The following is a 21,201-nucleotide window of genomic DNA, read 5'->3' as shown; positions in this document are numbered from 1 at the left end:
ATAATAAACAGTTATTTGGAAACAGTGTGAGGAATTTGCTCTTTGAGAAGCAATGAAGTGAAACGGTTTAAGGTTTCAAACCTTGATGAAGTTTTCAGGCTACTGATGTTAGTGCATTGTGACTGTCATTTTTCTCTGTAGCAATTAGCATAGGTTCATGAATGTATGAACAAATTGGTAAGTAATGATGTGTTGTCTTTTTCTACTACAGTTGTAGACATCATCCTTCTCCTATTTTATCTGGTCTGAGCTAAGTAATACCTGTAATAAGTTTTTGCACCATCACTGAAGTCTGTGACAGAAGCAAGGATAGAACTGAATAATTCATTGCCTTGACCACAAGGCCAAGTGTTTTATTTTTTCTGTACTTCTAGGTCTCAGTCACTCCATGCTTTCTAGCATAGCAGTGAGTAGTGAAGCATTACAGACAACAGTCACCTTTGATTCAGACCCTGACACCTATCCCCAGAAGAGTCTGAAGGAGGTTACACTATGATTCATTTACATGTAGGAGAGGGAGACCTCATAAAGTCCTATCCCACACCTCTGAAGCATTCAAGTGAGATGGGGAAGAAGGAGCAGAGACTTGAATCTGGCTTTTCCATCTCCTGTATAAATATTCTTGTTACCACAATATCTAACATGTTGCAGACATGACTTCTTTTTTTCAGTTTCTCTTAAAGGAAACTGAAAAAACCAATTTAGTTCCTCTCAGAAGATGAAATCTTGAAAAGTTTTCCATGAGGGGAAAATGGTTTCCTATGTGACTATAGTATTACAGTATGTCATTAGCCCTTCTCCTATCCAGAGCTAAAATGAGGCTATTCCACAAGCAGACAGAAGCAGGGAAATGTCTTGCCCCTTATATTAACGGAGTTAGGTATTTACTGTACTTGTTTACCAGGTGCTGAAATCCATCACTATAGAAGACATGCACATAATTTTAGGCATGTCTCTCAAGGAAGACAGTAGGAATTATGGACTGGTTGGAAATGCCATCTTGAGTACTGATGTTTTTTTCAGACTGTAAGAGTTTTGCTTCATGCTTTATGAAAGCAAGTTGTGCAGAGAGCCATTTCAGGGGAGGGCTATGACTATTTTTAGTAAAATTCCAAAAAAGGGAAACAAAAAAGAAAGACGGAGGCTTCTGAACGTATCTGCTCTCATGAATTCACCATCAGGGCAAAGAACGGCACAACCAAATGTCCCACAGCTATCAGCCTGTATGGGATCTTTCCGGGTTTTTAGTTATGTTCCCCAACCCAGACACAAGCTCTCCAAGAGGCAAACCTGCCTATAAAGTTATGTAAATACCAGCCTTGTAATGTTTAAATTAGGTTGTTTCTAGAAGGCAGATTCATTTAAGGAGGGAATCTTATGTCCTTTTTCTTCCAGGTTGGTTTTCAGCTTCAGCCTGTTTCAATGTAAATATCAAAAGTGGGACAAACTGTCTTTTTTTTTAAAAAGCAGCAGAGGCACACTTGAACTAACATTTCCAAGAGGCTAAAATATTTTAATGAAAACAATCATTTGACCTTGTCAACTTTGGGTAATCTTATTAGATATTTTTCACTAACTGTCTCCAGCAGGTTTGGAAACAGAAGTTGCATTTCAAAAAGATGCATGAGATAAGCTGGTATTCTTAAGGAAGATCTAAGAATAGTGGAGTGTACGCTATTAGCCAAAGAAGTCAGCTTCACAGACCCAGAGACGCATCCTTGTACTCATTCCCTTCCACCCCGCCCCTGCCTTTCATTTCTGCTCAGGGCTATTTGTGTCTGCAAAACAGGATATTCAGCCAGACCTTCCAGCCAGCCTTTGCAATCTGCATGGTTTGATGAAGTCCAGTGACAGTCTGTATATCTTCAGTTAAGTGAATGTAATGTCCTGGTGGGTAAAACCTAAAAATTAAACAAAAATTTTGTATTTACATGTAAAAAGCAGTACCCTAGCTGAATGACGTGATGGGTTCATGTTCTTTGCTTTGCTGCTATGGAAATCTTCATTGAGGTGAGAGTCTTTTAAACTGTCGTAAGCATAGCCCTTAGTTATTCCAGGGCTAGGAGGGACACAATGCATTTATTTGACTTACAGGGTAAATGTAATACCTGGTAGTTCATTATACATCCTAACCCATATAGAAACATTATTCTTTAACAATGCTGAACTGAATGTCACTGACTGTAATTGTGAATGAACAAATTATGTTATTGGGGTCCCTTCCATGATGAACAGAGAGTGGCTGATAGTAGGCAGAAAAAAGTGAGAGGGGTATCTCTGTGTATAGATACCTATGTGTATGTATTCTGCAAAGGCAGAGAATGACATTGTCAGCCAGGATGAAAAAAAATATCTTGAGATATTAAGAGTCAGAGTGAAACGTGAATGTTTGGAGAGTGTAATGACTCCGCCAGCACCTTGCTTATTAACTAAGGTACTGCAACAAATACACAATGTAGGCCAAGAGGTGATAGCTGAGTAAAAATCATGCTGGATTAAGGAATTTGCTTTTCCTCCTATTTGTCTGCAGTGACACTTCCGAAAAATAGCAACAGTATCTGCAACCCAAGATGGCACTTGACAAATGGTGCTTTTTCCTCATTGTTGGTGCTCTTTGTTCATATCAGGCTTAATGGAGTGTAGAAGTAATCAAATTCATGTCATTGCATTAGCTTTTATTAAAATCCATTATAGCTCTGAGGAGATACCCAATAGCTATTTCATTCTCAGTTTAGAGAAAAGCAGAGAATCTGATGTCAAATATAGCATGCACACACACACAAATGTTTACACATTTTTAAATCCTATAACTGAGTTAGTATGCATGGGATTATGCACCTAATGAGTAACTAATGCACTATTTCCATTAATGGGGATATTTAACAGCAGATGATAGGCCAGACTCTGCAGCCCTTCTAAGCTGGCACCTGATAATATAAGTAGTTTCATCCATGTAACTGTGACTACAGCCTGAAGTAAGAGTTTCAGTGCAAGGTGTAATCCTACAATGACAAAGAGGAAAGCTGCTTTGAAAACACCACTTGTTGCTTTTGCTCATACAGCTTGGGCAGGAAAGAGGATCTGGAAATATATTTGCTGTCACTCACTACAGCAGCCAGGGTACATGTCAGTCTGTTGGTGGCCTGAAAAGCAATGGGTCCCTTTAATGAGCAGTAGTGCTCTTTGAAGGCCTCCATTTAAACAGGGTTAAGCCCACATGGAAGACATGGCAGGACAGATACCTAGCTTATGCCCTGGTGGTCCAGTTATAGTAGCATAAACACGTCATAACTACTAATCCAAACTTTTAACTAGTTCTGTTGAGCTGACAGTCATTGAAGAAAGGCTTCCTTGGGAGATACCCAACTATTCTTTTTTGAGTCAGCCGCAAGTACTGCAGGAATATTCTACCTCTCCATTATTGTGTTTCTGGTTCCTGTAAGATCAATAAAGACCGAGCATATAAATCTAAGCATACTTTGAAAGAAAATTACTATGAAATGGAAGTTCATAAAAAAGAAGGTAGAAAAACTTCTATATTCAGTGCATAGTGAAATACTCTCCAGAATGAACTGAATAAACACTGTTGTTGGCAGCTAAACCATTAAATATTTGTTAAAGCCTTTGGTCTTTTAACAACCTATAGCACATCTGTTAGTATCTCCAATGACTCTAAAATTTAAAATCAATCTTCACATCTGCCTGTTGCATGAGCTATAATATTAGACTCCCATAGTGGGTTCACAACTCATGGCTCCTTATTCCCGGGGCATCAGGTGATGTGTTCCCTGGGTATCATGCACAGCTTGCAGTTTGCTACAGCCAAGGAGGTTAAAATAAAAGACTCTTTTTATTGGTTTGGTGGATTTGGGGCAATTTTTTTGCTGCTCAGTGTCTTGCTGCTTTGAAATAACTTAAGTAAACAATGAACCAAAAAATTCAAAACTTTTGAGACTGTTATGGCTATCACTAGGCACCTATGCACATTCTGCCAGATATTCAAAAGCACTTAGCAGATACTGCTTCCACTGGAGGCAATAACATCTTAAAAACCAGCCTACTTCAATCAAGCTGCCTACTTGAGCATAAATAAGAAATGTCCTTTCACAGCAGAGGCCATCCTCTGACAAGGATGCTTAGGATAGCAGATAAAAAGAGAGTGCTTTAAAAGGAATGAGCCCCTCCACTTCTGGAATTCAGTGGTTTGAAGGCATCCAGACTGTTATATTTAATGGCCACCACTAGACCTAACTCCTATGAATTTGTCCTTTTGAACCTGTTTATGTTTCTGTCTTGCAAAAAATTACTTGTCTGTGAACATAGATTATGCATGCTATATTTAAAAATACTTCTTTTGTTTCTTTTATGCCTCCTGCCTGATAATTAATTGGGTAGCCCCTAGTTCATTTTTTGTGAAAAACAGTTAATAGCCATTTTCTACCTACCTGTCTTTTCTACTGTCTTTCTACTTACCATTCGCAATTTGTAGAACATTGTCTTCCCAAAATTTATACACCCAGATTTCAAATTCTGGGCCATATTTTTTGATACTGTGCACTTGCTCTTATGAATATAGCAAAAAGTTGTCTCTGCTTAGGGAAGAGGATGAGGCAGAGGGGTGATTCTAGTATTTACTGCCTGTATATAGTTGTTTCTTTGCTAGCTCAGAAGTGGTGTAAGAAGCAGTATGTGGTGTTAGCTACCCTAGTTTTAACTGAGCTCATTCAGCATTGATTATGCTGGAAATCTGAGCAGAAATTCAGTATGAGATCTTGGCCTGATGTTTTCACCCCAGTTAAACTGCTATAAGGAATGGGGTCTGACAGATTATGGGAGATGTGTAGCAGATTTCTTTGATTCTTTTAAAAGTTCCAGCTTCAACTGTGAATATTCTTAGGCTCAATCAGGATAATAAAAGTGTTTTTTAAAAGTATTTTTAATTCTTGACTTTAATATGCTGAAAGAACATATTATAGTTTCAAGTGCCAACAAAGCATCGCTATGGATGTAAGCTTTGCAGTTACTCTGGTACCTTCCAAAGCTCACCTTTGAATTTTTTTCTGACTAGGTGAAGCAACAGTGAAGAAGAAACCAGCTCCAAAGACTCCTCCAAAAGCAGGTAAGTTGTTGCATGTGTTGTCCTGTAGGAATAAATAATAAACCACATTTCTAAGTACAGCCGTTTGCCTACTAAATTTGTTTGCATATGTGACTAAACAGTGGGTAAGCAAAGTCCCTCTTTCAAACTTGTTCATAAGGTTACACTGCCCTGAGACTTAAATTACGAGCATGCGAAAAAGTTACTATCGAATAAACTGTATCAAGATCCTACCAAATGTCTGCAGGCATTATGGTAACCTGTTCACGTGTTTGCACTCTCTTAGGCAAAGCTAACTACATTTAAAGTTACTGAGAATGTTCCTCTATAGGAACCTGTTTTCAGTGCCTTAAAATTTTGTTAGACATTTAAACTGTTCAAGATGTTTTCTATGCCAGGTATGTGCCTCAGCCTAGTTTCCTTCAGAAAAGGAAAATTCAGTTTCCTTCTTCTCCAAAGAACAAGTCGGGAGGTGGGGAACCACTTTGTTTTAATTACATTGAAAAGAAAAAGAAAGTGGTTTTTTGCATGCCCAGTAGCCAGTAGCCCTGTGCTTTGGCGAGGAATGTTACATTTGGCAGTGAGGTCATTCTAATGTTAGGGAATGCCTTTTACCATTTCTGTCAATATGTCCTCAAATCTGTACCCTTCCGCCCCAACACCCCCTCCCCCCAAATATTTTTTGTTGTGGTACTCTCATAAAGCAAACAGATTTCACCCTGGAGTTGTCTGGGCTGTGATATTTCTGGCATCTGTCCCTAGCAGCTACCAGGAATCTGGCACATTCAGCATCACAACCAAGAGTCATGAAGTAGCATAATTAGCAAAAAATATGTTCTGCCATCTATTAATACTCAGGCAGTGAAAGGGAAGGGGAGGAGAAATACCTGATTCAGAAATGGAGGAGTATGAATGGGACTGCAAGATTTTAAAGCAGCACTGTAATACACAAACAAAAGGATCTGTCATTGCTTACAGGAAAATTGAGTGTGATGGAGAAAGACATCAGTTGCCTTCCTTGTCTCTCTAATAGATGTCCCACATGATGTTTATCTGGCTACTGAAGCCAGAATCTTCATAGGCAGGTGTTGAGTCTTAAATTTTCTGAATGGTGTTGATGACATTTGGGAGCAGGTTTGCAGACCCCCTCAGCACACGCAAATTGATATGACGTTAGCTGGAGCCATTCTTCAAAAATACAAAGTGCAAAAGAAAAAAGTTTTTTCTGAAAAACCCAACAGATTTCATAAGCTCTATATTTGGAATTGGTTGTAGGTCTTAATACTTTTAGCCTTTGGATTTCTGTACCTTGGTCCTGCATGAGCAAACTTCTGACAGGTAGGTTGTTATTGCTTCACTACAGTAGAACTAACAATATCCATGGGATTGTTTCATTGCAAGCAACAGATAACTGCTAATCTGGATTTCAAATGCTGCTCTGAAACTGTTGAGCTGAGAGATGTATGTGGTTTGAATTTTAAGAAAAATAGAAAGTAAAGTCACCTAAAGAGAGATTTTTTTATTTTATTTTTATTTTCCATCAGCTGCTCCTCCTCAGATCACTCAGTTCCCAGAAGACAGAAAAGTCCGTGCTGGTGAATCAGTGGAATTGTTTGCCAAGGTGGTAGGAACGGCACCCATAACTTGCACCTGGATGAAATTCCGTAAGCAGGTAAATTGTTTTCTGGTCTGTTTTAACAATCATTGAAAAAGTAGAGTTGGAAAGGAACACCAATGACCCATCTTGTCCATCTCCCTTCCTCAGGAACTGGCAAAATCCATGTCCTTCCTGCCAAATGTTTTCCTCACCTCTGCTGAAAAACGTTCCAATGATGAAGATTTCACAACCTCCATTAGCAACCTATTGCAGTGCTTAAATATCCATAGTGTTAGAAATTTTTTCCTAATGCCAAGCCCAAATCTTTCTTGCTGTCTGTCCCCTCCTATAAGAAATGACTGTTCCTTTGAGAAAAGCCTTAAACCAGGTAATTAAAGGATAGGTGGTGTGAAAGATATAGGTATCTGTAAAGTATCTGTCACAGCAAACCTTTCTCTCCTTCAAAAAGAACTTCTTCTTCATTGAGGCTTGGTCTAAAGTTATGTCAGAGGGGCAAAATGCCATACAGGAAGCTTGAGTGAAATGTCTTGCAACACAAATGTCGTCATGCAAGGCACAATGGCAATTAAGTTGCCTAGGTTTATTTATGCTGCCTAGGGGGTTAAACCCCCTAGGTTTAAAGTTCCTTCTGCTTGATTTAATTTCCTTGAACTATATTACATGTATGCATAAGAGCAGTTTCTAAAGAGAGTTGCTTTAGTGAATAATAAAACCACTTTAAATCAAATAACCCAATATGCAACTACAAACTGGAAGATGAAGTGCCATGTTAGGGTAGAGCAAATATAAATATGTACTGTAGCTGCTATTCTGTTTATTTCATTCTGAACTCATTACGCAGTCTATAGAAGATAAATAAAAACATCTCCTCCTACAAGGAAGTTTAGACTCTAAATCCAGATGTGTCAGCATTTAATTGAAAGAATTCAAAACAGTTTGCTAGTGCAAAGGGTATTCCAGAGTCCATTTTTGCTAACCCCAAATAACCTCTTACTTTAGGGGAAAGGGTGGGGTTTTTTTTCCCTGAACTCCCATGTTTTCTTAAAATTCTTTAGTTTCAAGACTGGTATTAAAAAGTGGCTTACTTATTTCTACAGAAATATTTCTCAGAAGCTCCAGGGACATTCAGTGTCATGTTTTGCTGAGCTCTGTCTTATCACATGCATAAAACGTACCCCTTAAATGTGAGCTTCTGGTTTGTGCAGAATTCTGAGTTCATTGTTGAATAAATACAACAATCCTATTTACATAGATTTCAAGGCCATTTTTATATGCAAAATTTATGTGATAACAGAGACCAGCAGCTCATAATACACATAACAGTTCCATAATCTGTGATTCTACACCTTTTTTCCCTCTGTAAAATATTATTTTTACCATCTTTATACTTTATTCACTGTAAGACAATCGAAGGTTTGCAAAATCATACATTAAAATGACATATATATTTTTAAATGGTTCATTATGGCAGGTGAATGAGATAGAAAAGAAAAAACTTCAGGAAGGTTAATAAGCACTGTAGGAGGACAAGTGAGGGCAGCAGTCTTTCATTTATAAAATTAAACGGGAGACAGTGTGTAGTGTGCCGCACCATTATTTTGCTTTCTTTTTGACTTAAACTTCACCACATACTGTTTTATTCTTGGATTTCTTCCTCTTCTATAAATGTAGTTGATTTCAACTCTGTTCCATTTCCAGTCCTAAAAGTGAAAAATCACACAAGTATTCTTAAAATTTTCCTGGGGGTTATTTGTAGTAGTTATTTGAGCAGATCCCGTAAGTGGTGAGTTGTGATTTCAGCGCTGGCACTGTATGCTGCAGCATGCAGGAGGGACTTGTCCTCTCCATGTTCCTTCCTCACATTCCCTCAGGTTCGAGAAAGCCACAGGGGCCTCTCACAGGTATATTCTGGACAATATCTTTTCCTTGAAGAAAGGCAATGTCACAAAGTTGTGACCCATACTTGGTACATGATGGCAGTCTAGTGGAGGGATGCTGGAACTGTGCTCAGCTAAAAAGGGGAAAGCCTTTGAAAGCTTCTTCCTTAGTTGAGGAACAAAGTCCATCATTTAACATTGTCAATTGTTGGAGCTTCTTAACTATGACCAGTGACTTTCTTTTGGGAACACAGGGATACAGCTTTGTGTTCCCCACAACCATTGCAAGCCGCTGAGCACCCTTTCAGGGCTTTCTCTGCTTAACTTCAGGGCTTTCTCTGAATAACGCAGATCTAGTTCTACTAGACTGATTTTTTAATTACTATTACCCTTTGACTAATTCTAATGAAGCAAAACATATAACCCAGTGCAGAATTTCAGAAGAACAAAGTACGGGGCCAGGGGGAAACAACTTTCAGTGTAATTTAAACTGTAATCCTACATAATCCCATTTGCTAACTTTCTATTCAAGTTACTGTAGGAGCATCTTTCTCAGGTTACTTTTGGGCATATAGCGATACATGTGTTCTATCTCATTTGAGGAGAAAGCAGGGAAAGTCCTGCTCTTAGCCTTGTAATTTCTTATTCTCTGAATATATGAGATAAGATAAGGCAAACTAAATAGCCTTAATTTTTAATGAAATTCTGAGAATGAGTTGGAAGAGTCACTTATCTAAGAAGGAAGTGGTGGGAGGAAGAAGGGCATTGACATTATGTTGTCTGTTTCATAAGAACACAGTGTACAGCTTCTATAATTGCAGTGTAGCTTTATGAGGTTTTTAAAATAATCTGTCATGTCTCAAGCTAATGCTGTTTAAAATCTAAGTCTCCTTGGCCATTTATGCTATGATAGCTTTGATTCAATTAAAAATTGGATCATAATATGCCTATGATAGTCAGCTGAGATTTTGATTTTTGCCTCTCCAGAAAATAAAAATGCTATAGGAAAGCCAAATTGGCTCTTTGTATGTCTCTCTGCACAGCTGTAGCATTACATCTCCATTTCAGGCAACACCATCTTCAATTGTTCAAACCTAAGAAACTATTACCTAGATTTATGTGGAAGTACAGAATAAGGCTGGTTAAAAGTCACCGCTATGGATGATTTGCACATTGGGCCTCTAAAGGGGAATGGCAAATGAATTAGGGTATTTAGAGCTAAACCCTTGTTCTGCTGTGGTCTCTGTGAGATATGCAAGGCCAGGCTTTGTTCTTTTGCCAGTTACACAGTTTGCACTTTCAGCCTGTCAAAGAAGTGATAGAAAGTGAAACTCCTGTGCCTTAACAGAGTTCCAGCAATACAAATGCTACCTGTTGCCTTTGCAGGACTGAAGCCGTTATATAACGTTCCACTGCATTTCTAGATGTTTCGTGTTGATTACACTCTTTACCAGCTGCACGTATTCACTGCTGTAATAGAGTTATCTTCAGATAACGCTCAATATGATAACCTTGTATTGTAATTTGAGCTCTTTCACATACAAGGAATTCATCCCATAAAATCTCTTTTTTTCTTTTGAATTTGGCAGATTGAAGAAAATGAATATATTAAAATTGAGAATGCTGAAAACAGCAGCAAGCTAACAATATCTTCAACGAGGCAGGAACACTGTGGATGTTACACCCTAGTCGTAGAGAACAAACTTGGCAGCAGACAAGCACAAGTCAACCTTACAGTTGTTGGTAAGTCCATAATAATGTTTTAGATATATACTCATTCTTCAGACATGACTACACTTGCTTTTTATATGATGATATGCAAAAAAATGAAATAAAATAATCAGGTAAGTTAACAAGACTGCAATGAAAAACTAGTACTTTAAAAAATATCTGGACTGGACAGTGACACTGTAATAAGGACTATAAGCAAGTTCAGTAGGGCTATACTGTGTTTTATTTTGAAAAATTACTAAGTACAGATGGAGATAAAAAATAGCTCAGACTTTAAAAAAAAAACACACACAAGAAAAAAACTATCTCATGGCTCCATTTTTTGGTTAGATATCACTTCTCTTTGCCATTTAATGTTTGCAGCATCCAGCTGTTTGCTAGACTGCAAATTTTAAAACTGTTAGTTCAGGAAAGATTGAGGTGGTTTCTATTAGACTGTAAATTTGAAAACATCCTGTTGCTTGGGGGAGAGAGATTTTATCCTTTTAATTGAAATTCCTACCATTGTCTACTGTTTTATAGTGATAGAAAGTGGTGAATAAAGGCAGTCTGTTTTGAATATGGAGCCTTCATATATGAGCTTTTACACACAACTATTTTAAAGCTTCAAACAGCCTTGTCAGATGGCACATTCAGGCCACCAATTTTGTTGTAGCAGGCTGTGGACAGCTGCAGATAGTTGTAGACTGGTAGACAGTTGCAGTATTTTTGCAGATAAAACTGCAGCCTAGATCTAGACCAGCTAGCTTGAATGTCAGACAAAATCTAGAGCTGTGACATCTAGCTCTGAAAGAGCTAATGAACACACTTTGGTGTGGATACACAGCAAATGGTTTCCAGGGAGATGTGGGGAAGTTCTACAAGCAAAGAGGGTGATCTGGTTAAAACATTAGCCTGTGGGATGGGTCTGTTTCTAGGCTCTGTTATCTATGGCCTGCAGGGGGGTTTTGACACAAAGCAGGGGAGGGCAGAGCTTGCCCAGGCATTTGGATCAATTCTAGTTCAGCCAGCAAGGCTGCATCCTAATCACACACTCAGAACTGCATTGGCTCTGCTGTCCTAACAGATACATGGGCTAGTGAGCAAGAAAAGCGGGTATAAAGCCAAAGAGAAAAATCTGACTCCAGTGCAATCAACGGCAAAACACCATTAACCCAAGTTGGACTGGAAATTCATTCCAGCAATCCAGTGAATAACATACAAATTTAATGAGTAAACTCACACTTCCAAGTACAATATCCACTGCTAAAGAGTGAATGTCCCTCAGCTGCGTACTGCTGTACATACTGTCAATAGAGGCCTCCTGATTATTTAAATGGACTTCTTTCATCTAATCTGTGGCTTTCATTGCAGTTAAAAGATAAACTGAATGAATGAGTATAAATATCAAGTAGATTCCAGCAATGTGCCAGAGAATTCAAGGACAGAAGAAAATACAATAAGTATTTTTCACATGATGCATATATAAATTGTACTACCTTTACCAACAGTGGGTTGTGCAGGTCAGAAGTATAGCTAGGTTAAAAATGAACACCGTGAAAAATTGGCCCTCGAAGAACCATCATATACATTGTTCTGGGTACAGCTTTTGGCTCCAAAGCCCCAACACAGCTGATTAGCAGCTAGAAGAATGACAGGAGATTAATTGCTCTTTACGTTTCCCTTTTTTTCCACTCTTTCCTATGCAACTGCTGCAGGCTGCTAACTGTAGCAGGTTATTGGGCAAGATGGATTTTTTTTTTAGCTGAACTAGGCCAACAGCTCCTATTATCTTGTCACTGTGTGAGCCTTGACTCATTATTATTATAAGTTACTGGTTTATATCCTTTGGAGTTAATTGGTTTGAAAGTTTTTGAATTCTATAGCCTTATAAAGCTACATCTCAGCCTTCTGCTTTGCTCTTCCATAAGAAATGTGCCAGAGAACAGTGGGATTCCCAGAGATGCTTTTGGGAGAGTTGGGTGAAGAATCCTCACAATGTGCTGGAGTTTGCCATGTGTTTTGGCTGATGACAAGCTATCTGTTTCCAACTGAAAAGAATAAATTCCCTCTTGTAAAATTGCCAAGCTCTTCAGTGAGACATCTCGCTGATGTCAGCACTGCCAAAGGCATGACAAAGCCTCAGGATTCCTAGTTTGCTACACATGCATTTTAAGGCCAGATTCTTCCATCTGGGTACTAAAAGATGTGGGAAAAGGGAGCAAAAATGTCTTCCTTCTAGGGAGTGGGTTAGAATCTCACTACTGAGATAAAATCCTTTTAATAAAAATCAGATAAAATCTGTTTGCACCTTTAAAGGTGTTAAATGTTCATGAAAATTGGAAGGTACTTTTCTCCAAAGTCTGCTCCAGTCAAAATGGGGAACCTATGCTTCTCTCAATACGCAAAATGTGAGACTTCTTAGTCTACCAAAGCTCGTCCTTTTCGTAAATTCTCACCCGTCCATTCTCTCTGCCCCATCCAAAGTACTGGAAAGAAACTTGCCCTCCATGCCCTGACCCCACATTCATAACAAGCATTTGTGGAGAAAGCCCTGGTGCTAGAGATCATCTCTGTTTGCCTCAGCTATTTATATTAAGGCTCTAAACTCTGTGTGAGCTGCCTCCCTATAAGTTTACTGATAAACAGCACATCTATGTGTATGCTGTGTACTCAAAACACTGCTGACTGACCACAGTCCACAACTGAGTCTTGAATGTATTGAGGGAAACTACAAATACAGAACATCTGCTTTCTGGAGGAGTGCGTCTGAGCCAACCTAGAGCTATGTTTCTCAAAGGGCTAGCTAACAGGCTTGTCTGTTCTGAATTTTAGCAAATCAAAGACATTTGTTAAAATACAAAATGAAATAAACATGGAAATAAAGAAGTATTTCTTTTATTATTACTTCTTACAACCATGTGGATTGCAAAGTCTTCATGCTGATGGGCAAGCTTCTCATGGGAAAGACTCCAATAAGCATTTCCCAAATTAAATTTGGACTGTAACACATGCCAGGTAGCAGGTTGCCCAGAAAAGTTGTGCAGTCTCCATCCTTGGGGTATTCAAGTTCAGACTGGATAAATATTTTGAACAATCTGGTCTGACCTTATAGCTGATCCTGCTTTGAGCAAAACATCTAAAGATCATCCTGAGGATATTTAAGACCATCCTGGATCTTGGTTTTATACTTTCAGTTGTCAAAGACCTTTCTTCACAAAAAAATAACATTATCGACTTACCTCCAACCAGAGGACAAAGGACTGAGCTTATCTGCCAAGATTCAAACCAGAAATGATCCTGCTATGATTTAAACTCTGAGTCCTAGACTGTAAACTACAGCTGGGTATGATTTTTGGAAATTATTTTTAATAATGACTTTTAGGGGAAAAAAGCTACCCTGCGTTCCTTTGAATTTTCCTCCTAAAGTCTTAAATTTAACTGCTCACACTGTCAGTCTCAGCCTTCAACTGCAAGCTTAGCAGGAGTTCTGACACTTCAAGAGTTTGAACAGTATATCATTCAATGCAGGTGGGGCCATGGGAAAAGATGCTCTTGAAAGAAACCCAACTTTATTCCAAGGATTTTTTTTTCCTTTGCAATTTCAATGAGTATCAATGAACAAAATGTCCATTTCACTCAGCCTCCAGTGTGAGCTGTTTGCAGTCCACACACCAGGTGCACTGATATGTAGTCAAGTTAGTTGAGACTTGTTAACTGATAGGCAGTGCAGTGTGGTGATGAGTACACAGCACTGAGGCACACGGACTGAGTCTTGAGTTTCACATTGATTCATTGTGTAACTTTGTCTGTATAAGCACTAATAATAATACTGGGAGACCTGCCGCAAAAGTGAGACATCCAAGTTAAGCAATGCCTTCCTTTAAAAGATTGACTGGTCCCAAAATGTCCATGTTGACCTCTTCTCTACTGTGATGATTAGCTTTCTTAAATAAGCAATTTCATTAGCTGAGCGATGTCTCTGGGAGGATTTGAAACATGTTTCTGCTCCAAAACCAAAATGGCCTGATGTGAGACTGAGCTAATGATTTACGGCAGATGCTGCGTCAGATTAAAGTGGACTTCTGTTGTCAAAGCTATATTAAATGAGCCAGTGATGAGCTTAGTGTAAGAGAGGGCTGATTTAGGCAAGGTAGAGCCCTCACTCTACAGTGATACCAAGGAATATTCATTCCTTTCATGCCATTTATTGGATGTATATGGGTAAATTTCAAATTTCTGGTTCTGAACATTTTAGCTATGTGACAGGAATACCCCAATCTGTAACCACTTTTGAAAAAGGAACTTGGTTTTCATACTGCCTAAAGCTGGGTGCCATTACAAAGAGTCAAAAGAACAATGGAGTATTCAACAAGGAGAATTTGGCATTAGAGAAGTAGTCTGTTCTACAGCTATGCCACAAGTTTCCTTCATGATTTTGGACAAATTGCTTCATGTTTCCCTGCCTAATATACAGGGGTTTTCTGATGATCAGTGTTTGGTGAATACTTTGGATATTAGTGACAGCTTTTACTTCTTTTAATACAGAAGTAAAAACACATGTACTACCTACCTGGGGGCTGATTTTGATCAACCCTGTTTATCTTTTATAAATCCTTTAGATTTGAATTGTTCTTGGTGTAGTATTGTATTAAAAAAACAATTATCATGGTGATTAGTGAGCTATATGGTATATACATGCAGAAGAATAAGAGCAATATCATTATTGCCTAAAGATAATTGTATAGTGTTATAGGGTTTTTATTTACTCTAAGCATTTGTGCACATACCGTGTACTGCATCCTCATGCACTGTTGGAAAGTGATAAACCAAGTACTTAGGGACACATATATAAGCATGTTGCACACAGACATGCAAGTAGTATAACATGAATTCACTAAGTAATACCTGCTCCTCTGCATGCAGTTATGATTCCATACCTGAGTTGGGATGGAGAAGTTGCCTTCTGTGAGGGAAATGTTACTTCAGTGTCTTTAGCAGAATCTGTATGAGCAGTCTTTCCAAGCAAAAATGAGAAAATACAAGTTTAGCTTGAGAACAAGATCTGATCATCACTAACTCCAGTAGTCATTGAATATAATCTTAGGATTAATAATTGCTTATATGAAGGGCTTGGTCGTGGTTCAAGAAGTGACATACATGCATACTATATTAGCATTAATTCTTTGCCTGAAACTCTTGTTAGATGGAAATGTGGTAGCATAACCAACAGTTCACAGTGGCACTGTCGGCATTTTTTGTGAGTGCCTGAGAAATCTGGCTCAGTGCTAGCCACTCAGACTGAGTGGATCCAGCAGTGGTCAGAAACTGCCTTCTGTCTCTGGATAAGCACGTGCAGACATCTGTAAAGCACATAATGAAGCGGAACAACCATAGACTCTTCTACGGAGAATACTGCAGCTCAGAAGTGCTAACATGAAAGCTTCTGAAACTTCATCTTTTGAGAAGCATCAGATTATATCTTGCAGTATCCATGTGATTCCCTGTTTACAGTTAGGGTTGAGAATGCAGTGCATTTCTTAAGAATATGTGGGTTGACTCGGTCTCTAACCTTTAGCCTTTTAAATTCCTCTGGATTGCTGGAGCATTTTTGTCATCAGTTTTATGGTTAAAGGGCAACTAGACTAGTGGTTAAGGAAGAGACATGTTGCTGCTGTTGTTGCTGCTGTTGCAGTTCAACAGTGTTGTAACCTCCACTGTCAGCCTCCCCACTAATGCTTGGTGGCAAAACTCTGCAGCTGTATCAAAACTAAATTTTCACGGCAAGATAACAATGTATAGAGGAAGAACAGCTTACGTTGCCCATGCATGAGTGCTGGTACACTGATCTGGATTTATTCTTTGAAGGGCTATCTAGTTTTGATGTAATTTCTGTTAGAAGAAATTCCAATAGAACCCCCTGCTTAGTTATTTTTCCTGGTACTTATCTTCACCTTTCTTCTGATGAAGAAAAGGAAGTATCATGATGGTATTTCTCACAACAAAATTCCTGTATTTTGCTTGGTGTTAAATGCTAGAAATCTCTTAGTTACTAAGAAATAATGCATCATGACTCCTGCACACAAACATGGGATTCCTAGGACCCAAACTCATCCTGGTCGAGACTTGGAACCTGCTGGTAGTCTTACTGGAGAATAACCTAAAATTTATTCTGCCTATCAGTGGACAGGTATCAGAGCTCTAATTCAATCAGTTATCAAACCAGACATCTAACATGTAGCACATGAGTAATCCGAATAGCTTGTTGACTCAGGCACAGGAGCAGATGGTCTAGAAAAAGGGCTCCTGAGAATGCATTATATATTTGTTTGTTCCATTAGGCCTGTGGCAGAAGGAGATGTTCTCGTGCTGAGGGCATTTGCGTGAGAGTGGTGAGCTCTGGTTTCGTTCCCAGCTCCATTCTCCCTTGTGTCCTTGGACAAGGTCATTTTACTCTTTTATGCCTCAGTTGCCCCAACTGACAAAGTGGAAACAACAGCATGAAGTGGTGCTCTGGGCCTCCAGTATTTGTAAGCTATCAGGTCTCAAAAGGGCAGTTTTAAAATAAATTAGTCTTATGTCAGAGTTGTCGGGATGGGCAATATGGGCTAACTAACCTTGTCCATGTGGTCCTGGGCTCTGCTGGGGACGCTGTTTCATTAGGAGAAAATTTCTGTTCATTTCAGCTTCTCTTGTGTTGCTTTGTGGGTGAATGCAGGCATTGTTTCCTAGTTTAATTTTACCCTAAACCTATGGTACACTAACATCCAGAAGGGTGTTAATGGTTGTTACAGGCTGTTAAGGGGTAATAATATCTCTAGTTATAGCACTCCTCTCCCTTGGAAAAAAAGCTGCAGGGCATAGTTTTCCGAGCAAAGCAGAGAGGTCTGCTATGACCCTGAGCCCTGTCAGCAATAATGCCAAGTTCAGTTATGACCTTTTATGGTTTCGCTTTTCTCCTGCTGATGAATTTCAAATGAAGGCTTTGCCAGTGCAGTCGGCATGGACAGTGTTCAACTGGCTTTTGCAGCATATTAAATACCTTCTCTGGCTAAACAGCTTGTGGAATGGAATTAAATTGTTTCTTTCTGTCTGTTCTTTATCTGGCAGACAAATATCACGATAGCTAATAATAGTGGTACATAGTAATATGATAACTGGATTTAGAAAGAAACCAAAGCAATTTTGAGAACAGATAAAGAAAACTACTTCAGAGACATTGCTTCAGTACTGTCTCTGTTCATAAAAGAAAAATAACTTTTTTCAGACGTTGTGGTTATACTGTTCTCAGTTTTCAGAGGCTTTCTACTGGAACAGTATTGCTGCTTAAGAGCCCGCCAGAGCCCTGCAAGCTCTTAATGTGCAGCAAGCCCTATCGCCTTGCTTTGGCTCAGCATGACCCTCACATCAAGTAGCAGAACAATTTCCATTTCCCTGCACTCAGATAAGGAGATTGCTGCCTTTTTTGGTCTCCTGGAATGGTCCTTGTGTTCTGCGGACTCTGTACACTGAGCCATGTAGAGAAGGCAGATCTGGATAGCACAGTTTCATGTTATGTGCGTGTTCTGTATGAGCTGTGGGTTCACCACCTAAGCAGAAAGAAAGTCCCTTCCCTTATCAGGAGGAACTTTGGGTTACACACCACTGAAAAAAGGCAAGGACCTCAAGTCAAATTTGTCTTATAAATAGCAATGATATAAAGGCTGAGCATGCTTATGCTTTATGCTTCTCAGAGTGTACAAATATAAATTAATTAAAGGTTACTCCAGGCTATATATCAAAACCTGTTTACCAAAATATTTCTGAGAATTTGACTGAGGAAGGAGTGCAGCTGAATTCAATTTGGGAGTAAATAAGACGTGCATGTTTCAATCCTGGTATGGTCTTAAATGTGGCTTATACATTTCATGTGAGGCCAGCTCGTGACCTTACCATCTGCCCTAAGGAACGCATGCCACAAAGAATAAACTGGAATCTGACCTCCTTGCTCTGGGGTAGTGGTAATTTATGTCCCTCTTTGTTGGGAAGTAGGGTTTCTTTAATCTGTGCCTAGTTTGCTGGAGCACAAAGGGAGGAAAGGAGTAGAGCCCTCCGTCACATCACCTCCACTCCCCTCTTACTCCCCTATGCATGGCGTATAGCACATACGAGTTGCTACTGCTGTTTCCTCTGCGCCACTAGTGTCAGTGACTCTATGCAGTCTCTGTGCTGCTGCGCGGAACAGTCCCAGAGGCAGGCTTGAGGCCAAATTAGCTGCTTGTCCATCTCCTATGCTTGCCGCTAGGCTTTGGGAGCCAGCTTGGAGCAACCCTACCGATATTCTTAAAGAGATTATGTAGGGAGCTTTGTGCTTGAGCCCCCCTTAGCATTTAACTGTCCAACCTCCCACTGTCTTGTTAGCCTCTGCAGTCATACTGTTAGGCAAATGAGGTGATCGTGCACCCTAGTAAAAGAGGTGTAAGTACTATCTGCTACAAAGGAGGTGGAGTTTGTAGGATTCTGACCAAGTTCAACAGGACTGTGTGGGTACAGCCAATTTGACCGTGACAATCTAGAACATCATAAAGCATAGTTAAGTCTTGATTTTGGTGTTATGTGTGTGCTGTAAGACTGGAGTAACTATATTTTCATATAGTTAAGACTATATGGTGGAGAATATATACATGTTTTCTTTTGTTGCATATAATAGTGAACTGACGTTAGAGCTTGATATTTTAAATCAGTAGTTTCCCCTATAGAAATGTTCACAAGGAGCAGTGTATTTTTGGATGCACTCCCTTCCTTCTAGTTCACATGTTGGCTTGTGGCTGTGGTTTGGTCCAGAACAGGAAGAACAAAATTGTGGTCCAATGAAGCCTGTGTAAAGCCCTCATGATATAAGCCTAAGTATGAAGTATGTTTGTGTGTGTAAAAGACTGCACATGACATGCAAATGAAATATTGAAGATGGGCAGCACAAGGACATTAATGGTATACTAAACACTAAAACAGAAGGACAAAATAGAGAATTGTGCTTGACTTCCACACCCCTCCTCAACCCAGTGGATATTTTTATTGGAAGCAGTTAATTGTGCTGATAGAGATTTCATATCCAGAAGGGAATGCAGTTTGGCAAAATATCCTAGCTTTCAATACAGACAGATGAATAAAGGGTAACCTTTAAAATTCCCATAGAATAAACTGTCAAGAAACAAAACAGACACATGGAGAGACCATCTGCAAATTCTCTGAATGTGCAGAACTGTAGAATACCATCCAGTCTGATATCAAATAGGTTTTAAGCATGGTAAAATGGTACATATACATCTGTCATATTAAGAAAGAGCAAAGATTAGGCTTTTGTTCTTGGTTATGATCTCCCATAGCAGCTACTATGCCAGTATTTATACATTGAGCAGATCTGCAAGCAGTAGCACACGGTAGACTTCAAACAAAAAACGTGCATCTTTCTGGCTCAAGAGAGTCCAGCCAGGGTTGCAGGTTTTTGTCTTCGCCTACTGGGAAAAATTTATTAGGAAAGTAGAAGTATTCCCAAGGCTGGCAGATATTAAACTAAAGCCATGTAGCATTTTCTTTATCACTGTTGTCCTCTTGGCCATGTAAGTTTTCTCTCCAGTGCTCACACACCTAAGCATTGCTTCTGTAAGCTACACTGTCCAAATGGATTGCAGTTATCTAGGTGAACCATGGGAAGAGAGGTCACTGTGGCCTAGGCAACTGATAAATCATGCCCAGAGTTTCAACTGGAAACGGAAGTGTGGTGAAAGTCAGCAAAGAGAGGCTGTATTTTGATGTCCTGCACGGCAAGCAGGCTACTGTACTCTGCAAAGACTGAAGCACATGCATTCTTTCCTCCTTCAATATAAAAATCAGTGCAGAGCATTAGACCAGGCTGACACTTTCTTTTTTTCCTTTTTTAAACAAACACATACCGTCCACATTTAGCTGTGTGCATAGCAGATGCCAGAGAATCTGCACTACTTTCACAAACCCGAACAGATGCCTCCGTAAGGTGATAGCCTACTGCCTTAGCTTTTTCTTCAAAGTATTTTCCTCTTACTATCAGCAACTTCTCTGTTCTGTTTGGATTTAGGATAAGTCAGCTGTTACATATCCAAGTTCTTCTATCTGCATCTTGAGATGATGCAGTGATGATTATGAGCTGAATATTCTTCTGTACAGATTTTGAAGAGGACAGAGGTAGCATCATTCCCTACAAGGTCTGCATGGATAGTAAGTTGTAGTGGAAAGAAGACGGCTATCGTTGCTGTTTGACTAAAATCATACAATCCATGTGTGCCACACAACCAGCTCTCTGGTGGCTGCTATAGCATTGTACAAGGGTTCTGATATTGCGAATGGTGTGAGCATTGAATTCTCACTTCTTGCAGCTTCAAGGAGGCTGGGGCAGGACTAGTACAGGGAAGAGGGGTGCTGGGGTTTGGGCACCAGGAGATCAAGATTCAGTTCTCGTCTTTGCTACAATCTCTTTTTCTAATCTTGGACAAGTCATTTAGCTTCTCTGTGATTCAGTTCATGATATCTACACTATAAGTTCATGCCTGTTAATAGTTCCCTTTATCCTGCCAGAAAATGAGGTGAGTAAAATGTGACAACTAAGCAGGGCAATAAGCCATTCCAGAGGTTAAGGACATCTGGTCTCTGATATTTGTGTTTAACAAGAGATGTACTGTATAATGATGACTCCTAGTGGAATGATGTTTTAAGTGTTGCCAAAATGAATAGAGATAACCTAAATTCTGGCAGTGTCTTCTTCTGCCCGGGCATTCTCATGCCGAATGCAGCAGCAAACCCGTGGTGTCCATCTCCCTTCCTTCCTCCCAGTCTTTTCCCTCATACTTAACAAGTTCTATTTATAGATCTTCTAATATGTTTAA

General features: G+C 39.4%; 1 protein-coding gene across 10 annotated transcripts in view; it reads left to right on the top strand.

Moving 5' to 3' along the window:
• The window catches only part of MYLK (myosin light chain kinase), a 222,486-nt gene that overhangs the window by 167,712 nt on the left and 33,573 nt on the right, over positions 1 to 21,201 (top strand). For 9 of the 10 annotated variants that reach the window (XM_049803960.1, XM_049803987.1, XM_049803977.1 and 6 more), the window contains 3 exons: positions 5,069 to 5,119; positions 6,643 to 6,770; positions 10,183 to 10,336. In XM_049803960.1, the coding sequence (XP_049659917.1) occupies positions 5,069 to 5,119; positions 6,643 to 6,770; positions 10,183 to 10,336 (333 nt within the window). Of the gene's footprint in view, positions 1 to 1,909; positions 2,011 to 5,068; positions 5,120 to 6,642; positions 6,771 to 10,182; positions 10,337 to 21,201 lie in introns of those variants that run through there. The other variant, XM_049804015.1, reaches the window with a different exon arrangement.

Source organism: Accipiter gentilis, chromosome 1 (genome assembly GCF_929443795.1).
Source record: "Accipiter gentilis chromosome 1, bAccGen1.1, whole genome shotgun sequence".
Lineage (NCBI taxonomy): Eukaryota > Metazoa > Chordata > Aves > Accipitriformes > Accipitridae > Astur > Astur gentilis.
This window is presented reverse-complemented; position numbering and strand designations above follow the sequence as displayed.